The sequence below is a fragment of the Nansenia antarctica genome, assembly GCF_963989245.1.
Source record: "Nansenia antarctica genome assembly, chromosome: 5".
Lineage (NCBI taxonomy): Eukaryota > Metazoa > Chordata > Actinopteri > Argentiniformes > Microstomatidae > Nansenia > Nansenia antarctica.
Window position 1 is genome coordinate 60,498,031 of NC_137690.1, and position 16,034 is coordinate 60,514,064.

General features: G+C 45.7%; 1 protein-coding gene across 1 annotated transcript; it reads right to left on the reverse strand.

The window, feature by feature from the left end:
- Positions 1–528: 528 nt before the first annotated feature.
- On the reverse strand, positions 529–15,265 carry tbc1d5 (TBC1 domain family, member 5). Its single transcript, XM_080531206.1, has 22 exons — positions 15,184–15,265; positions 9,997–10,152; positions 9,054–9,114; positions 8,743–8,851; positions 8,519–8,608; positions 8,326–8,400; positions 8,054–8,121; positions 7,751–7,853; positions 7,058–7,146; positions 6,888–6,938; positions 6,594–6,663; positions 6,281–6,453; positions 5,919–6,061; positions 5,718–5,824; positions 4,921–5,006; positions 4,510–4,787; positions 4,241–4,303; positions 3,446–3,651; positions 2,907–3,006; positions 2,594–2,673; positions 2,125–2,403; positions 529–1,649 (listed from the first exon to the last, which is right to left on the reverse strand). Exons 2-22 carry the CDS (start codon positions 10,091–10,093, stop codon positions 1,377–1,379), a joined length of 2,601 nt encoding a protein of 866 aa, XP_080387332.1. The 5' UTR covers positions 10,094–10,152; positions 15,184–15,265; the 3' UTR covers positions 529–1,376.
- Positions 15,266–16,034: the final 769 nt, after the last annotated feature.

Below are 16,034 nucleotides of genomic sequence, written 5' to 3' on the forward strand. Positions count from 1 at the left end.
TCATTTCTAAACCTGTCTCTCTCTTGACTGTGTGTGTGCGCAGTGATCTCACCATGAATTTCACCAACAATTCTCCCATACACTGTTTTATCAGTTAGCCAGTGAGACATGAGATACCACAAAGCATTGATCATCCACTTTTATTAGTTATTATTGTCACATGTGCAAGTAAAGATACCGAGAGAAGACCCAGCCGTACTGTAGCAAGAACAATGCTTTTATTGGTCTATAGTTAATCATACTGTATGTCAGCTAGAGGGACATCCCTTGTGTGCAATGCTAGACATGGCTACCACAGGAAGCAAGAGAACTGAACAAGGACATCAGAAAAGAAAACTATGTTATCACATAAAAATGTTCACATGGAATCAATTAAAAAAACAACAAAAGAAAAACAAACATCCTGTTTTCCATAATTTAATCATTTTTCTTCTTCTTCTTCTCCTTTTTACCTCGAAATGCAGCTCTATGGATTAAAATCGTATCTTAAAAAAAAAAAAAGAGAAGGTAACAAAAATGTGAGGAGAAGAGAGTCAGGTGTCTTTGTCTGAATAGACAGGCACTGGTTAAAGAGGGCAAGTAGGAAACTGCCCCTAGCCACAGTTCCAGGATCAGATGTATTATTTCAGCGGCCTGGGGGATACAGTAGGGGGGTAACCTGATCCTAGATCTGTGATTAAGGGCATACTTGACAAGGACAATCAAAGAGAGTAGATGAATGGAGGTAAGAGGATCCCGACAGACACAAGCGTTAGACAGACATGTAGGAAGGCATGTATGTAGCAAGCTCCCCCACACAGAGGAACAGGGCACTACCCTCCCAATAGTACATACAGAGAGAAGGGAAAGGAAAGACAGCCCCCCCCCCATTGATAAATGCAGTATGAATTCCACCTTTTGGAGAGTTAGGGGGGCACACAATGTGGTGGTGATGTTGTCTTGGTAGAAATTGGTATGGCCATTAAAAGTCACTGAATGTCTGCGGGGAGGTTGGATAACCCACAAAGGCCCAAGCATAACATGGAGACAGGCTATAGGGGTAGGAGATAGTATAGGTATTCAAGAAAGAATACAGAGCAGGTTAGACAGGTTAAGGTATCCGAGATGAGACAACAGACAGAACAGATTATAAGGTATTGGCAACTGCCCGTCGGGAGGCAGCCATAGTCTCAGTCCACATGTGCAAGTTTTCTCCAGCAGTGGCTGCAGTGGCGCACGGATGGGATGAAATTGCCCCTAGATGCTGATCTCAGGTCAGTTTTGCATTTTCCCTCTTAATGGTTAAGTTTAAGATTGAGGGGGGTGGAGGGCCTGATCCTAGATCTGTGTAGTTAGGGGCAACTTCTATCCAGAGTAGTAGTATATATTCCACTCTTTCACAGGTCAGCGGGGTTGACGATGGTGAAGTCTGAGTCTTTGCTGTTAGTGCTGCCCTCGTCAGGACTGGACGACCCCGAGGCTGCTGCTGCACCCAACAGGGGGTCGTGGAAAGCTGCCATGCCCTCTGGCTCCGCCCTGACTAAGCCACGGCCCCGTCTGATTGGAGGGGTTCGCTCTGCCCCTCCCTCAGTTGGCTGCAGGTCTCCGTCCTGCGAGACCAGGATGTAATCGTCCCAGTTCTTGCCCTCCGAGCCCAGGGAGGATGCCGTCTGGGGAGGCAAGCAACATTTGTAATCTCAATGACATCCGCGCACACGCACACGCACACACACACACACACGCACACGCACACGCACACACACACACACACACACACACACACACACACACACACACACACACACACACACACAAAAATACACAATCCATTCACGCTTTTGCCTACGTGCGAAATCTCAATGACATCCACACACACACACACACACATACACACACACACACACACACACACACACATTGACTGACTGAGACTGTGTGTGTATGTGTGTGTGTGTGTGTGTGTGTGTGTGTGTGTGTGGGTGGGTGTGTGGGTGGGTGTCATTGAGATTTCGCACGTAGGCAAAAGCGTGAATGGATTGTATCAAGGGATTAGTGTATGCAAGTGTATGTGTGAGGTGAGTGTTTTTATGAGATTGAGAAGTGGGTCTGGTCTGTGTACAGTATGTTCAGGTGGGTCATCTCTACCTGTTGCTCTGGTGGCGTGGGCACTCTCTCCTCTTCCAACCCTGGCTCTTCCAAGCTACCGTCTCCATCGCGGTCGGAGTGATGGCTCCTGGTCTCTTCAAGACGCTGCGTTGCGGCAGGGCGGTGGTGCTCGCCGCGGAGGCTGTTGGCGTGCTGCGCGGCAGCGGCAGCGGCAGCGGCGGAGGTGTAGTGGTCATCAGCGATGGTGATCTCCTCATTGTCGTCAGCCTCCAGCTGGCTCTGGTTGAACCGCAGCGCCCCCTTCAGGATGTCTTTAATCTGACAGGGGAACATGAAGTGGTCACCGGCACGCAGACACACACAGACAAAAACACAGACACAGACACAGACACAGACACAAACAGACAGAGACACACACACACACACGCGCACACACACACACACACACACACACACACACACACACACACACACACACACACACACACACACACACACGCTGCTGTACCTGTTTGAGTCCAGCCAGTGACACTAAGACCTCATCCTCCTTCTCCAGGTGCTCCTGTAGGATGACTTCCTGTATCTTACCTGTTGGCAGAGGGACAATGTGGGATCACATTTGACTTTCTTTCTTTCTTTTCATCACATTGCATTTGTACAGAGGTCTGATTAAATCAACAATCACTTACATGCTAGAGTTATCTCACCACTATACTACCATGCCCCATGGTGATCACCCCTTTTATATCACTGCTGTATCACGCATTTATACAAACTCTCCAAAAGGTGACGTGTGAGCTGAAGCGGGTAGTTTGACTCACCAATATGTGTGTTCATCATCTTGGCACAGTACTTGCTCATGGCTTCCAGGTCGTTGATCTGTCCCTGCAGGAAGGACACCTGAACCTCCAACTCCTCCTCCTGAAAACACAGAAGAGTCAGGGGAGGCATGTACAGTATTGGCATCCCTGGTAAAGATGAGTAAAAAGGGTTATAAAAAGCTTAATGTCACACTGAAAAAAAGAGAATCATCCAACCCTTAATTTAAATAAATGTATTCTGCTAAAAGTTCCAGAATGGGAAAGAAAGACGTTTCAAGTGACTTTGAATAAAAATGTTATTGTCAATATGGACCAAAATCTCCAGCACCTTGTTGAATCTATGCCACAAAACATTCTGAAGGAAAAAGAGGGGGTCCAACCCAGTCTAGTTCTCTTTAGAAAAAGTTATAAAGTGGCCGGTGAGTGCATATAAATATTATATTAGAGAGAGGCAAGAGATAGATAAAGGTGTTAGAAAGAAAGGAGGAAAGTGTCAGTCAGGGGAAAGGAGGAGAGGAAAGAGGCGAGGGACTAACCACCTCTTTCTTGCCCATGGACTTGCTGTGGGAGCGCGAGCGAGTGATGTTGAAGAAAGAGTCTTTCTTGGAGGCGGAGAGGGGCGGAGATGATGTGCTGATGTCACTTCCCCTGGAGACAGGTAGGGGCGGGGACGCTGTGGCATGGCCACGCCCTCCGGAGAGACTCTCTATGCTGGGGGAGGAGCTTACTGTCCTGGAGGCCTGGCCTTAAACAGAGAGAGAGAGAGAGAGATGCAGATGTAAACACACACACACGTTGTCTGAGACTCCTAGAAACAGACTTACCACCTGTTTACCTGCACACCCTTCCTTCAACAACACACACCTACCACAACAATCACAGCAGACACACAAGAAACACAGGGGAACTCATCTCACAAAGGGCAGTAGCACGAAACACATAACAGGAGCACCTATGGTCACATGATTGAGGAGGAGACTGCTCAACCACTTTACTGTATCAACCGATGTCATTGACTGTGGCTCCCTCTGCTGGCTAACAGGCAGCACAGCATGCATTTATGAGCGCAGTACTGATGGTTTTTAACGTTTACCGATTTAATGGGATTTAACAGAGGAAATCCGGCTCTGTGGTGTCTATGGCTGATCAATGATATTGATTGATTAACTAGGCGTCAGAAGTACAAGAAAACCAGCAGTACTGTGTGAGCCTTGAGGACCAGGAAAGGAGACAGCTGGTCAAACAGGATGCAAAGAAAAAAACAAAACAGCACGCAAACCACCACACAAACGGAAAAACAAACGCACACAAACATTCAGCTTGGTAGCAGTTACCTTGAGTGTCAGAGAAAACCTGGGCAGGGAGAGAGACCTGAGAGACTCCGCCTGAAACTACATCTAACAGACAGGAGAGTGAGGCTACGGCTCATGTAAACACGCCCGCCCGTCTGCCCGCACGCACGCACGCACGCACGCACACACACTCACACACTCACAACCCGCATTCAGAAAATCCTACACAGTATTACTGTTAAGTGTGTGTGTTTAATCATGCATGTGCTTAGACGTGTGTGTGTGTGTGTGTGTGTGTGTTCCCTGCTCACCTTTGCTCAGGTGGACAGGCATGCTCTCAGACTTGAGCAGGCGGTGCTGCTGAGACTGGGGGTGTGTCTGCGACTGCAGTGGCGCGTGACTGGACGGGAGCTCGGTCGCCGCGGTGACGGAAGAGGAGGAGGAGGAGGCAGACAGCACCTCGCTGTTGATCGGGGAGATGCCGGTGGACGCTCCGGATATGGCGGGGGCAATCAACTTCCTCCCAAAGTTCAACAGGCTGCTGGAGACTTTGTTGATGTTGAGAGGCGCCGGCCTGATGCTGCCGCTGCTGCATGTGGAAGAGAGGGAGGCAGAGGAGAGAGAGAATGAGAGGCAAGGGGGCGAGTGAGGGTGTTATGGTGTTAGGAACAACAAATTGTGTGTGTGTGTGTGTGTGTGTGTGTGTGTGTGTGTGTGTTTACCGAGTCTTGTTAACCAGGTCAGCGCCTCTGGTCTTGTAGTAATCTAGATTCTGCTGGAACTGGTAGTTGACGGGTCGTGGGTTGTTCTATGAGAGAAAGAACCATTGGTCATTACTTCTGATACAGTTAATAAAAGCGCACAAATATTTACAAGATACAAGATTATAAGACACAGTTAGTATCATGGACAAGAAATTAAAACAGACAAATTGTGAAGAAGACTGGAGGGCCCCATCCATCTAAAATGCCATGTGTGTTCATAAACATGTGTGCATACGTGATTCAGAGACTCAGCCTCTCTTCTGTCTCCCCCATCTCCCCCACCTCTCCCAGACACCGCCCCCCCCCCCCTCTCCCAGCCCTCCAGGTGTGACAGTGATGGGGACACGCCACGCCACGGTGGCCCGGCCCGGGGTGGTTCTGTCACACTGGATCAGACCCCCCTTGTCTCTGTCACAGATATCAAGCCGCGCCGGGATGCACCGTTCCTCCTGTCTCCATGGGTCAGTGCTCACACGGAGGAACGGAGATGGACAGAACGCACGCTCCGGTGAGGATACCTCATATCGGAACAGAACAGTGCTGTCAGGTCAGAGCACCCCACGCTGTCAACCTTAACACACACACACACCTCAGGGCTGGGCCGAAAGCAAAACACAAAATATCTGTGTGTGTGTGTGTGTGTGTGTGTGTGTGTGTGTGTGTATACACACTTTGGGGTCTCCCAGGAAGTGTCTGTAACTAGATCTTTGTGATGTGCGAGTGTGCGTGTGTGTGTGTGTGTGTATTATTTGTACCTTAGGATCTCTCAGAAACAGAGCCTTGTGTAGCAGAGCGTGGATGTCTCCTATAGGTGGGTAGTGCATAAGAAGGCCCAGGCAGGTCTGAAAGTTACTCGCTATCACTGGGAGAGAGGAGACAGTCATGTTAGCACAGCTCTGACGTTGACATAGGAGGATAACAGAGACAGATGATGTCATTGATCGAGGGGTTCTTACAAGCGTCTCTGATGTAGAGCAGCATGGCCACAAAGACATAGTCCACCAGGTCCAGAGAGGTGCTGTCAGCAAACAGGGCGTCCCACACTACCAACAGGTCCTGCAGGGGGAACTCCCTGCCAAACAGCAGCCGCACCCACCGACTGCACGCACACATCGACACACACGGGACTCATGCAAGGTAATGGAGACATGTGTACAAACTACACAGGTAAGATACACACACATATATACACACACACGCACGCACACACACACACAGGCACACACACAGGCACGCACACAGGCACGCACACAGGCACGCACACACACACACACACACGTACACGCACAAGCACACATGTGCGCACGGCAGAACTCACATGCCGTATATCTGCGGGGCGATCTCCAGGCGGTTAACGTGCATGTGCAGTTCCACGTCATGTTTCTTCACTAGCAGGTCTTGGATGCGGTTCACTTTGGTCACTATGGCAACAGAGGGGCCCGTGTCCTGAGGCCGAGCGAATGGCATGCTTGTCATCATCTCCTCCTTCCCCTGAGGACAACACATAATCATCAAAATATGAATATTGACTACATCGCGGTTTAAGTTCTAACTACATTTGATATAGTACAAAGGGAAGCTCATGTGGCATTAAAACAACTGTATTATTAGAGCTGGACAAGAGGACATACTTTTCTAACTTCCCTCTCGAAGCTAGAGAACCAGGGTTCCGCTGTCTCCATGAGCTGGGAGAACATGGCACTGTAAAACAGAGAGAGAGAGAGAGAGAGAGAGAGAGAGAGAGAGAGAGAGAGAGAGAGAGAGAGAGAGAGAGAGATCAAGTGGGTCATGTGACCTGCATCTGAACATTGTCAGACATTCTCACTCTCTGAAAGTTGTCCAGGTGCTGTACATCACAACGGCAAGTATGTGTTCAAACAAATGTATGAGAGTGTGTCTATGGACGTGGGAGCATTGTCACTCACTAGGCATCGTGTTCATGGAACATGGGATCCAGCAGAGACATCATTTCCTCACTGTGAACCAAACAGAGATGGCCGTTAAATCAACACACACTGTAGGTGTCCAGGTTAGTGGACAGAGTCGAGAGGAGAAGGGGTCGATGCGATAATGATAAAGGCATTGACTGACTGACCTTGGGTTGGCCGTCTCACTAGCGTGCTGAAAGGCCTGGTGATCACAGTGCAGGACAAACACTATGGGAGCCAACAGCTCATGCATACCCTGCAGAGAGAGGGAGATGGATGGAGAGAGAGAGAGAGAGAGAGAGGAAGGGGGGAGGAAAAGATCAAGAAGAGTTCGAGAAAATATGGTTCAATACGGTCTGTGATCAGAGTATAATTATACATCATTGCCCAGTGCCAAGAATCAGCCATAACACCAACCATAGACTCTCTTCAGGGCAGCAGTCTTTAATACTGGGGACTGGAAGTTGTCAAGGAAACTCCGCCTCCGTGCTGTCAGACTCTCCATTTAAACTGAACCCTAACCCATCCCCAATATGCATCACTACACCGCCAGACGCAGTGAGACTAGTTCAGTAGCTGCTTCACTGCTTGTGGTAGCACCTGTTATATCATGATTATCCCAGTGGTACAGTGGTACCTGATTGTATCATAAGTCTCCAAGGGAAACACGCGGTACTTCTAAAATACGTTAAGAGAGAGAGAGAGAGAGAGGCTGCCGCGAGACATACTGAACCGTAAACAGAACCTCTGGTATCAACCTTTGTAAAACTATACTTGGCATGGCATCTCACATTGAAAACAATAGGGTTTGATGACTTGATTGTGTTCTTGTTTGAGAGTGTGTTACGATAGAGTTGTACCTGTTTATAAAGTAACTGTTCATTCTCTCTGGCATAGCAGAACAAGATGTCCGTCAACTTGGTCCTGACATCTTCCTCCTGGAAATACCGCATCTCTGGGAACCTTCAGAAGAAAATGATAGGAGATAGAGTGTGAGACACAGACACACACACACACACACACACACACACACACACACACACAAAAGCGCGGTTATGTGAAAGGGACAGACAGACATGTGAACGACACTATTTCTTTGTCATCAGAGCTGTATTTTATTGTGCAGGTTGGATGTTGAAAGGGACCGTGACGGTCAGACTTACGTTCTCATCACGTCCTGTTTGATCATCCCTCTCAGCTCTTTATCCTGGAAGAACTTGTTCCACAGACTCTGTATGGATAGAGAAAGATATACGAGGAAAATACATCAAAACAAGATACCACATTTGTCATTTGTAATTGGGACAGACTTCACCACTTCGTCCTGTGATAGGGGGTTAATGACACTCCTGGGAGAAATGTTAACTGGATACACAGTAGATGTCCAGAACCAGAGTTGAGAAACCCTGTTATAATGTGAAGACTCTTCACTTACCCCCTCATCCTGCGAGAGCGGGTTATTGACTACCAGGTCCTGCTGGCCAGCAGCTTTGCGAGGGTTGGTTATGTGCTGAGGAGAGATGCAGCAGTCAATGGCAGCAAGCACACACAGACACAGACACAGACACAGACACACACACACACACACACACACACACACACACACACACACACACACACACACACACCATTTCTTTGATCTTCTCATACTGGGCTCGGAGCTCCTTGGTCTTGTTGATCCATTGACTCTTGTCCTCAGGAAGAACCTCCAGGTACAACTGGAAGAACAGTGGGAGAACTTCAGATACAAGACTTATCATTCATACACTCTATACAGTACAGTATTACCAATCAGACACCATCATTATGTTTGGTTCACACGGACATCATTATCCAAACTACTTGTTGTTACCTTCCAGCAGACACTGCGAAATCGGCTGCTCCGCAATCGGCCATTTATGCCTGCCTGCCGGATCCTGGCTAGGTAATTACTGTTCAGAAACAAGTCATCCCATTCTTTCCTTCAGAGGGAGGGAGGAGTGGGGGCAGAGGAACATGAGAGAGAGAGAAAGTAGAGGCTTGAGTTCACAACCGCCTATTTTTCAATCTATATAATACTTGGCCTATTGGAGCTGTAGGAGACTAGTATGTAAAAATATGAACCTGATAATACACAAACATGTATACACTCACTTACACACACAAATAAATAAAAGCACTCACCTGTAAGAGAGGAAAATGGACTCTGACTCTGAGAAACTACTACTGTCCAGAGACGATCCTCCTGCAAAACACACGCGCACACACACACACACACACACACACACACACACACACACACACACACACACACACACACACAGTAATTAGATACTTCACCACGAGGGGGCGATAATGGACAATGTGGTGCTGAGATGGCTCTTGGCCAACTTCATTGCCAGGTTGGGAAACTTTATCCACGCATCCTCTGATTGGCAGATTTGGACTGGTGACAGCATGGTTTCTGGTCTACCATGATGCTTTAATATGATCAACCAGTGCTTATAACCCTAGGGCAGGGACAGGACAGAACTGAAGCATTCAAACAGCTCAATAGTCTACAGTGGGAAGGAGTGAGAGGCAGAAGTGTCATAACTGAACACCACCATCATCAGTAATATATCTAATTTAGCCTGCAGGTTAACACACACTTGAGTCTAAGACCTGCCAATCAAAATTAGATACAGAAGTGTATACAGAAGTGTATCGTTCCACCGAGACACTCAGTATGAATATTCATCAGCTCAACACGCCATACAACCCGCCCCTCCCCACCCGCCCCCCACAACACATGCACACCTCTCTGCCCCTCCCCACCCGCCCCCCATAACACACGCACACCTCTCTGCCCGCAGGCATCAACCATGTTCATGACTCAGAGTTATACAACCTACTCCATCTCTCCCTCTCCATCGCCCGTTGTTCATCTCTTGTCCTCTCAGTCTGTATACAGTTAGACTACCTGCCTCACTCTGGACAACTGCGAGTCACAGCTAGTGGATCAGCTGAGTGGCCCATCCCAGGTGATGTAGAGAAATTCGACCACTATATTAATCAATGTTTTTTTTTAGGAAGTTCAATAAAAGGGGTATGAAGCATTAACAAGCAGGTGGGAAGGGTGACTTACTGCTGCGATTCCTATTGAAGTTGTGGAGCGGGTCGCAGCCGGTCTCCTGCTCTTCAGTCTGGAGGGGGTGGCAGGTCTCAAAGTTGGGGTGCTGCATGACCACTAAATTGGGTTTCTCCTTAGCCGAGACTCCAGAAAGATGAGGGCTAGGCTAATCTGAGAGAGCAAAGACACCAAAAGAAAGACATACAGTAAAAAAAACTAAAGAAAAAAAGTTTTTTTTGTTGTTGTCCCTGAGTAGGAATATAATACCCTGACAGGAAACAGGGTCATTAAAACAACAATAGCGGAGAAGGAACTGAATATACCACACCACAGTAGAAATGTTTGATGTTCTTTTCACATCTGCATTACACTTTCATAAAGTGGGACAGTATCACTGGCTAAAAACATGAGCACAACATAATAATAATAATAATAATAATAATAATAATAATAATAATAACATGCCTAATAATAACAACTAGATAGCTACTACATGGACATAAGCCTAGGCCTAGTTCACCAACCAAACAAATGAAACTAATATAGCTAATATAATTTGACAGGCTGCAATATGTATGCCACTGAAAATAACATGTAGGCTAGGCCTAAATATAGTAATGAAAACACAGTACTACAGACAGAGACAAAGGTGACTCATGCAGGACTTCAATAAGGGAAGCCCTATCCACTTCAAGATCCAATATGGAATTCAGGCTAATAGCTTTGTGCATGTAACAGGGAGAAACAGCTAATGATATAGGCTATTGGCCCAACATTGTCACAACAATTATGCTACAGTCCTACTCTTACCACAATAATGTGATAAGACAAATCAAGATGTGTCACATTAACAACAGTGCTATTTGCGGGACCAACATCTCTCAAAGAGGCAATATTTTCAAACTTCAATCTCAGTTTAGCTTATTTAGGTTAAATGACTCTTGCCTGTATTCTTTATCCTGACTTGGACGCTTCCATGGTTATGAATATAGATACATAGGCCTACATAATAACACAGTTCCACAGCACATTATGTTTTTTTCCTTTATTAATTATGGAAATAACACAACAATGGCATCTCTTAAACCCATTAACCAGACGAATGGAACGGCGCTCGATAAATCAGCTACGCACGCTATCAAAATAGAAATAATTGTATATGCATAATGTATGCGTCTGTTTGCCTCTGCAACATCTGTTCCTCACAAAGACTAATGCGTTTCTTAAGTCCTTTTTATTTTCCTCCTTTTTATAAGACATTATCCCATTAAATAATCATAGCTAATCCGCAACTACAGAGACAGAGATGCTGTGAATAGGTAAATAATGGGATATCTTGACTGAGCTGAAACAGAAAATACTTTTCAGAAGTGCCTGATGAGTATACAGCCATCTTGGGACAACTATTTTTTGCCTCCAAACTAATTCTAAAAGAGACCAATCAGGGCATATTAGAGGCTGTGTGAAGGTTGCGACATACCAACCATCATACCCAGACGTACCATGATGACATCGTCAATGGTCAAACTAATAGAGACCCATGTAGGCAAAGGTGGACGGTAGATTATTACACTCAGCATCAAAATGCACGTTCAAACGAACTGAGCAGTCACACAGAAACCAATACAGTCACTTTAGTCAGCTAAAGAGTGGTTCCATCCATTCTCCAAATTCTCATCTATTGAGTTCCTCAAATCACTCACCACTAGTAATATAATGTCTAATTTCCCGACGGCGGTGCGTTCATGACTGTGTGTGTGTGTGTACGTGTGTGAGAGAGAGAGAGTAGAGTGCTGCATGCATGATGGAACAGCCATGCCTGGAGGAAGTCTTCACTTCTGCTTGGTTTTTAAGTTCTGTCCAGAGTGTAATCTTCCAACCGAATCAAAGCAAAAGTTCTCAACGCAATAATCAACGCAAATTAATATCTGCATAATTCACGACATATCACCAGCCCAGGAGACACGTCAATAATTCAACACATTCATCTTTCACCAAATAATCAAATAAATTCATAATGAAATGCATTAATAAATCAACAGGTCAACAGCATTGCATAGCAATCTATACTGTAGTAACAGCAATGTTGAGGATTTACTGTAACAAAGCCCACTTAATCGCACTTCTGTGGCAAAAACACGTCTCTTGTTAAATTGGGGATAGCCTGGTATGTGAGCCATTAACAGACACTCACATTGACATACATATATGTATCCTCTGACATGAAAATTACAATGATAATTACTTCAGTGAAGAGGGAATGAAAGAACATTAGGGAAGTCATCATCAAGACCAATTATGAGCAAAAAAGAAATTTAAAAAGCCTACCCCCTAAAGGAAATGAGGATAAGCCTACCACAATAACTCACTTCCTCTTTACTGTAAACATAGCCTATCAACTCAGACATGCTGTGAGATGGTTAAATGACAGTGTGTGTGATAAAGCAAGACAAGCCTAGGCCTCTATGCGGCAGGTTTTGTTCATCTATCAAAATGTTTCAGTGTGGGGATATAAAAGTAACATTTACAGCCAAAAGCAAGATGGAGGGGAGGGTAAAAAGGTGAGAAAGGTCTTCAATGAAAAAGGAATCTTTCTTGAGATAAGCTCAGTACCCTTAGCCTCATGTGTGAATGTTCTCGACCAGCTGATCAGCTGAGATTCCCAGAGGCTTTCAGAGTTCCAACAACACTTGAGAACACAGCGGTAGAACAGTCAGTGCACTACAGCAAACATCAGATGTGTATCTCTGAAAACAGAAACAGGAATAGACATAAGTGCAATACAGAGCACCAGCCTGGAGGTTTCATCCATGTGACTGTAAATCGTCTTGCCAATAAGGATCTTGCGATATGAACCAATCAAGTGGCCAACTTAGAACAAGTATGGAGATGAGAGGAGCTGGACTAGGCAGCCAGGTGACAGGCAGAATTAATACAGCAGCATGTTGGAAATAAGAGAGAGAACCCCCCCCCCCCCCCTCCCAACAGTTAAACAAACTCACATGCCTTTACTTCAGCACGCAATTACTGCCAAACAGCCCTCACAGTCACATGATCTACAGGAGGTCACAGATCAAAAGGCTTTCAGAGATCCTGAGCAGGGTGCTGACTTAACATGCAAACTGAGACGCCTACAAGCTACACATATGGGGAAACGAAACTTCCTATGTTAGCGTGTGAGACCAGAAACATGCATGCTATGCACACAAATTAGCAACTAATACTAACCTATACGAACAGCCTTTTAAGGATGAAGACTAGTAGCTGGCAGCACTGTGAGGGTTATGTTCTTTGACTTCTCCAGTGCATTTGTCACCATACAGCCCTCACTATTTGCGGCTAAGCCGCTGAGGATGCAGGTGGGCTCCTCCATTGTTTCCTGGATTACGAACTACCTGACCAACAGGCCACAGTTTGTACAGCTGTAGGGATGTGTGTCAGACTGGGTGGTGGGCAGCACTGGCGCCCCCCAGGGGACAGTTCTGGCTCCCTTCCTCTTCATCCTCTATATACCTTGGACTTCAGGCACAACACAGATACTTGCCATCTGCAGAAGTTCTCTGACGATTCTGCTATTGTGGGACGTGTCAGTGGAGGCCAGGAGACTTACAGAGGACTGGTGGACAGTTTTGTTGAGTGGTGTGAGCAGAACCACCTGCTACTCAACGTCAGAGAGACAAAGGAGATGGTGGTGGACTTTAGGAGGACTATGGTCCCCCTGTCTCCTGTTTCCATCCAGGGAGAGACTGTACAACTCCTCCTCCGGCTGGCTTGATCGGGGTGATCAGAGTCAGGCTGGGAGATATTCAATCATAGTGGACTGTTACTTACTGTAGGCTATATAATGTTTCAGATGTCTATTTTATTCTTTATGTTGTGGTGTTATGATGTGAGCTGCTGTAACGCCTTAATTTCCCCTCTGGGATCAATAAAGTACCTATCTATCTATATATCCATCTCTGATCAGATCACACACTCAAAGCTTTATGCTAACACTGGTCTATGTGGTATAGTATTGAGCATCTGTCCACCATAACTGAACTGTGTGCAGGTCAGGTACAGTGTGAGTGAGGGGGGTCAAGTAGTGCATTGCACATATGCTGAGTTGCAACTGGCCCCTTGCTCCTAGATCTAAATTGGAAAGGCGTTTGACGGTGACATCTGATTCTGCACACAGTCAACCTGGAGGAATTGAACTACCCCAGTGCTGCATCCATCTATCCAATTCACATAGGGATCAATTTGGAATTGCGCACTAGTGCATCACCATTGCAATGTATGGTCAAGGGCTGTCTCTCTCTCTTTCTCTCGGTCGTTCCATCCAGTAATTGGCTGCATCATTTCAGCTCCTGCGGTGTACCTCCCTCAATGATCCGAGGGTCGAAAGCCTTCCTCTCACGGGACTCGGTCCTGTCGGCCTCAAGCCAAAACAACAATACTGGTGAGACAACTAAGACTGCACTATGCAAACGCCCTCGAATTCTCCTCATACAATGGTATGCAGGGATTTTTTTCGGCTGCTGTATTGTCAGGTCAGGTTACCCAATATACTCTATGGACTGGAGAACTTTGACAATGTGCATGCGAATGCATTCAACACAGACGTTAAGTAATGCAACCGTGCTTGATGACAATAATATGGCATTGGCAACTGCATCAATCAAATGTCCACACTGGGTAAATGTAGTTTAATAATAAACTGCAATTCAGTTTCATACAAAATAAACCCTCAGTCAAACGTTTTCAGTTTAAAAAAAAAATCGGACAAAATGCCGCCGCAATGTTGTTCGATATGTTATGATATTTAATAAATGATACCAGTGGTATCAACAAAAACATGCCAGGCAATTATACAGCTACCCAGCTTACATTAGAAAGCTAACATTAGCTAAAGCTGTGTCATACTGCAATTCATTCCAACCACTAGTTACAATAACAACAACTTACTCAATCGTGCAGTTTATGGCTGTTCGCTATGTATTATTCTGTCATTCATAAAGCTGTCCATTGACTTTTAGCAGGCTAGCAGCTTTGCGCACGAGCGATGCCAGGGCCTGGAGGACAGCTGAACACTTCCGACATGAAGCGCTAACAACAAAGGCAAAACAACCGAACCATGCATGCAAACACCTGGAAAACGCCATGATCTCATAATAAGACTTTGTTGTCTATTCTGGCATTTCGCTGGAGTTCGTGTTTTACCTGTTCTATTCACATGGGCCTCTCCATTCTGCTCCTCTGTCTGTCTGCTGATTGTAAACAGTCGCGAGTCAGGCGGATGTGCTGAAGCGTCGCTGGTAGAGCACGTGACCAAGGAGGTCGCTGACAGGACGGAACACAAGGAACGCAGTTTAGTGAAGTTTGTAATATCGAACGACTTCACTCACTGCTTTCATTATTTGTGAAATTACAGCATGTAAGTGTACATTTCATCACCTACGGTGCGTTCCAATTGCAATTGGAGCAATTGCCAGGCAACCGTTTGCTAGCCAGTCTGACAAATAATTGCTTAAAATGTTTTTTAAAAATATTTTTTATGTAATAGATACTTTGATAATGGATCATTATAATTGGGTAAATCAAGAAGGATTTTTAAATTATTATTATTGTTATTATGTTTTACTATTTGATGACTCCAGTAATTTCATTGGCTCTTCTAATAATACCACTTAACTGTGGGCAGTCGTTGGTAGAGCTGTATTGATGTCAAGAATATTTGTCAAGTCCTATCTGTTTTCACTAGTAACATACTGATATTACAAGTGAATCGTTAGCCAACATAAGGCCGTACCATAGCAATTCACGTGGTAGCCAGTAATTAGCTGTATTGTAACATCTAATTAAAACTAGTGTCTGTGGTTACATAGCAGCATAAATGTCTGTCGAATATAGTTTACGTCTCTGTTGTTCTGTATGGGTGACTGAAATACATGTCAATGGTGTCACAGTTTGATGATGCTGCAGGGCATTTCGAACATTTTTTTTTGGCTACACAGTTCCCTAGGGCCTAGGCAGATTCACCCTGTGCAGTGTGTAGGGAATTATTGTGCTGT

Coding starts and splice junctions, on each gene's coding strand:
- tbc1d5 (XM_080531206.1), bottom strand. CDS start 10,093: ATGCAGCACCCCAACTTTGAGACCTGCCACCCCCTCCAGACTGAAGAG. Junction 8,852..9,053: donor TCCATTTTCCTCTCTTACAG/GTGAGTGCTTTT, acceptor CTCCCTCTGAAG/GAAAGAATGGGATGACTTGT. Junction 3,652..4,240: donor GGTTTTCTCTGACACTCAAG/GTAACTGCTACC, acceptor TCTCTGTTTAAG/GCCAGGCCTCCAGGACAGTA.